The 5,026-nt window shown below is 36.3% G+C and overlaps 1 protein-coding gene across 2 annotated transcripts in view; it reads left to right on the top strand.

Moving 5' to 3' along the window:
* The window catches only part of LOC106872415 (organic cation transporter protein), a 14,654-nt gene that overhangs the window by 8,824 nt on the left and 804 nt on the right, over nucleotides 1-5,026 (top strand). For both annotated transcript variants that reach the window (XM_052972311.1, XM_014919411.2), the window contains 4 exons: nucleotides 551-719; nucleotides 1,157-1,426; nucleotides 2,725-2,939; nucleotides 4,149-4,257. In XM_052972311.1, coding sequence (XP_052828271.1) covers nucleotides 551-719; nucleotides 1,157-1,426; nucleotides 2,725-2,939; nucleotides 4,149-4,257 — 763 coding nt within the window. The remainder of the gene's footprint in view (nucleotides 1-550; nucleotides 720-1,156; nucleotides 1,427-2,724; nucleotides 2,940-4,148; nucleotides 4,258-5,026) is intronic.

Below are 5,026 nucleotides of genomic sequence, written 5' to 3'. Positions count from 1 at the left end.
AGAAGAAGAAGAAGAAGAAGAAGAAGAAGAAGAAGAAGAAGAAGAAGAAGAAGAAGGAGTTGAAAGAGAAGATGAAGAAGGAAGAAATTTAGAGAAGATGAAGGAGGAAGAGTAGGGAAAGTGGTGGGAGAAGGAGAAAGTAAAGAAAAAACAGGTGTGCTGTGCCACAGTAAATTGTTCATGGAATTTTCTTTAATGGTCAAATGACCTAAAAGTGACCTGTTGTGGTCGTAGCAGTAGTGATGGGAATGGTCTAAATTCTTATTGTAGTTCTATCTGTGGTGGCGGAATTCAAAAGAGGTTTAAATTTTGTGATAAAGTATGTTTCTTTGCTGATGTAAACTTCGTTATGTTGGTGTCCCTGAATGTTGTCAATTAAACTGAACGCTATAATTACCTCGTTCTCATAATCCCTTATTCCATAACAATTCATTTTCACCATTTTGCAATTATTCAAAAGCTGCTAATTATTATATTTCATATTATATTATATTATATTATATTATATTATATTATATTTTGCTTAATTTTTTCTTTTTTAAAATTTCAGTGTTAGAATTTGCGACTACAAATTCACGGACAGTTGTAAATTTTGGTTATATGTGTATTTTTACATCGGTTTCCATGATTTTATCAGGGTTAGCCTATGCAATCCCTGATTGGCATTATTTCGAATTGACTGTGTGTCTGCTACCAATGATTAGTGTTTGCGGTTGGAGGTGAGTCGAGTATATTTTTGCGTAGTTCTTTTAGTTCACATTTTTCTAACACTTATGAATAGAATAAATCCCTCAAATTGCCAGCAACTAACTTTAAGAACCAAACTCTTCAAAGAAAACTAGAAAGTATATTTGTACCAACATCAACACGAACAACAACAACAACAACAACAACAACAATAGCAACAACAACAACAACAACAACAACAACAACAAGAGCAACAGCAACAGCAGCGACAACAACGAATACATTCGCTATCGTATATCTTTTATCTGTTTCAATCATTGGACTGCGGCCATGCTGAGGCAACGCGTTGAAGAGTTTAATCGAACGATCGACTCCCGTGCTTATTTTTTAAGTGTAGTATTTATTTATTCATTCATTTAATAATTTTTCTTTATATTCGAACTCCTGTCTTTTATTTTGTATATTCCAGATTCATTCCTGAATCTCCGAGATGGCTTATTGGAAGAAAAAGGTTTGCAGAAGCAAAAATAATTCTCCGAAAAATGATAAAGCAAAATAAAATTCATCCTCAGGAGTGGATTGTTTTTTTCACAAATGATGTAAAATCCTTTGAACAAATTGATTCTCAAGATAATTTGGACGACGAAAGAAAATCACCCAGAGAAAAAAATTATACTTTCATTGATTTGTTTAAAACATTCTATCTGGCATCGATCACAATTAATATATGCTTCTCTTGGTGATTATTTATTTACTATTTTCTTTGATGTGTGAGGCAGCAATCTGGCAGTCGTTAGCACACAGGAAAAAACGCTTAGCGGTGTTTCGTCAGTCTGTATGCACTGGGCTCAAATTCCACCGAGCTAGACTTCGCCTTTCATCCTATCAGAGTCGATAAAATAAGTACCAGTTAAACACTGGAGTCGATGTAGTCGCCTTAAAAACCCTCCCCAGAAACTGTTAGCCTTGTGCTTATATTTGAAACCAATGTTTGCTTCGCTTGGTTTATTATCTGCTTACTATTTTCTTAGTTGTTATAGGAGGCGAGTTGACAAAATCGTTAGAGCGCCGGACAAAATGCCTAGCATTTCGTCCATCTTTATGTTCTGAGCTCAAATTTCGCCGAAGTTGACTTTGTCTTTCATCCTTTAGGGATCGATAAACCAAGTGCCAGCTGAGAGATGGGTTCGCTCTAATCAGCTCTAATCAGCTCTAATCAGCTCTAATCAGCTCTAATCAGCTGCCCACTTTCCCCAAAATTACAGATCTTTTTCCTACAGTAGAAAGGATTGTCTTAGATGTCTGATTGCAAGCAATCCGTCTTGCGGTTGAGGTGAGACCCATTAACTGAGTAACATTTCTTGATATCAAAGTTTAGAATTATTTCTTCTGTATGTTTGATCAACTAGTTTAAGCTTTTGAACGCGGAAAACAGATGTGTCCCTCTCAAAATTTTATTACCATTAATTGTGGAAAGCGATTTTATCTCAAAGGCTCTGAAAAAAATCTCATATACATATATCACGAGCTTTCATGCGGTTTCCGCCAACCAAATTCACTCACAAGGCATTGGTCGGCCGAGAGCTATTGCAGAAGGTACTTGGCCAAGGTGCCGCGCAGCAGAACTGAGCCCCAAACCGCGTGATTGAAAAGCAAGCTGTTTAACCACACAGACAAATCTACGCCTAAGCCATGTCTGTGCCTATTTATGTACGGGGGCATATATGTACATATGTGCATATATATACATATATATGCTCACATACACTCATACACACACACGCGCACACACACTCTTTCCCTCACACTCACACACACACACATTCCTTCACACACACACACACACACACACACACACACACACGCGTAACACAAATAGCTCTAATACGGAATATAAATAGGTGTTTAATAGAAAAATCCATCCGAAATATTTTCTAATCTCAAAAGACAAACTCAACAAAAAGCAATAGTTATGTAAAGAACGCATCTTTGTTTGCAGATATTTGTTTTGTGTATTGTATTGTTTTTATTTTCCAGGTTTGTGATGAGTATGGTCTACTATGGAATAACCCTTAATTCCGTTGATATGGCTGGAAACCGCTCCATAAATTTTCTTGTGATGTTAGCCGTCGAGTTACCCGCCTCTCTCTGCTGTTACTATTTGTTTATACGTTTTGGTCACCGGAAGCCTATTAGTTTCTTCATGATGTTTAGTGGACTATGTTGCATCGTTTCAAATTTTACAACCGAAGGTATCTATCCATTAATCAATCAATCTGTCGTATAAATGTATGTATGAGTGTGTGTGTATGTGTGTGTGTTTGTGTACCTGTCTGTCTTTGTCATGGAATCACGTGATTGTTGTAAAAGAATGTCACCATCATAGAAGCGATGTCATTCGGTTCGTATATTCAGTGAAAACACGTCCAGCCATGAGGAAATATTACCTTGATGGGAAACGAATGGCGACAACAAATCGCGTCTGACCTATGCAAGCTTGGAAACGTTGACGTCAAAACGACAACGATGGTATTTTATTACTTAAAAACGTTTGAAATTAATTACGTTTTACGAACCAGTTATCTAAATCAATCAGTATCGAGCATTTGTTTTATTTCCCCTAAAAGACATTGTTTTGCATCACAACCCTTCCTTACTAACACCAAGTTTGTAAACTAGATTTTAGATGCGAATTGCTAAATCATGAAGAACATCGGGGAGAAAGCTTTGTACCAAAGGATAACTTTTTCTAATATTGACACACGTTTCTAATGTACAATGAAATTATGTACACTCGTACAATTAATGGGGAAGTAACTGATATAACATCTGTTATAGTATAGTAACTGGAGGGTGTGCACAACCAACTCATTGATAAAATTCAAAACTAAAAAATGAACTGTACCACTTGAAATGCATGGAAGAAAAGTGTAGAGTCTCCATCGCAACTTTGTAAGGGAAACGTCCTGCAGTGTAGGTGAAAGCATCGGCGAATACTGGCGTGAAATGTCGATATATTATTAATTCAAATTCAAAGGGAAATTTTCTTTTTCTACATTAGCTGTCCTGTATTGAATATTCATTTGGTTCAGTTATCTTATCAAAAGACGTTACGTCATATTTCTCTTAATGAGGTGGGGAGGGGACTTCTTTTTATCATACACTCACTCATAAAAAACAAACTGTTTCTCAGTTTCGGACACTAATGATCCAACACGTGTTTTAATCTCAGAAATTCATGAAAATGAGGAAATGTAATGTGTATGTAATTCACTTTCTTTTGCAAATGAAGTGTTAAAACTTCAAACCTCATCTGTTTACAACCAAATATATATTTGTCTTAACACTGTTGGTAATTACAATGCCCAATCTGTTTTTAATTTGGAACTAAAGCTTCCGATGAATAAAGCATACTGCAATTATAGAGGTATGTTGTACTAACAAAACTAATTTTATTTAAGGTTCATTCTGGTTTCCTTTGATGCTGGTTGTTCTGGGAAAGTTTGGAATCACTGCTGCATTTAATGCCATTTATCTCTTAACAGCTGAAATTTTCCCAACCGTTGTTAGGTAAGTGTTGTTCAGACCTTTTTTTTTAAAGAAACTTTTCTGTCTTTTGTGGAGTGGGCACGAATATGTAAATGCCTTAAGATATGAAAGCAGATTGTTTGTGGTGTGCAACTTACTGTTGCTGCAACACTGTCTCTATCAAACACATGTATTTTATAACCTACCACCCCATTTCATTGAATTGATTCTGTACGATTTACTCATCAAATCACAGGGTCGGTGGCCACCCGATTTCTAATATGTTGACACCCTCTAAATAAAAGATAATGTTTATTTCTTTTGTCAGAAATCAACAGAATTTGTGACTAAGAAAATTGTCACAACAAAAGCTGCACGAAATTTCTTCCCGAATTATGTCAGTCTGGAACCTATCAACATACATGTATGTGTGTGTGTGTGTCTTTTTGTTTTTGCTTGTCCACCACCACCGCTTGACACGGGTGCTGGTTGTTTACATCCGTAGGACTTAGCGGTTCGCAAAAGAGACCGATAGAATAAACACTAAGCTTATAAATCAGTACAGAGGTCAATTCGTTCGGCTAAACCCCTTCGAGTCGGTGTCCCAGCATGGTCACAGTTCAATTGCTGAAACTTTCTCCGTGTTTTTCTCCTTGTCTCCGTATTCTTTCTGTTGAAGAGCGTAGCTCGAAACGTCAAAGACTTTCCGTATTCCCGAGCGTCATACTAATATATACTTTTGTTATTTACACCACCTGTCCTCGTCTGTTGTTATTATTTGTATATTCTCCCATATATATATATATATATA

Source organism: Octopus bimaculoides, chromosome 13 (genome assembly GCF_001194135.2).
Source record: "Octopus bimaculoides isolate UCB-OBI-ISO-001 chromosome 13, ASM119413v2, whole genome shotgun sequence".
In the NCBI taxonomy this organism is placed as follows: Eukaryota; Metazoa; Mollusca; class Cephalopoda; order Octopoda; family Octopodidae; genus Octopus; species Octopus bimaculoides.
This window is presented reverse-complemented; position numbering and strand designations above follow the sequence as displayed.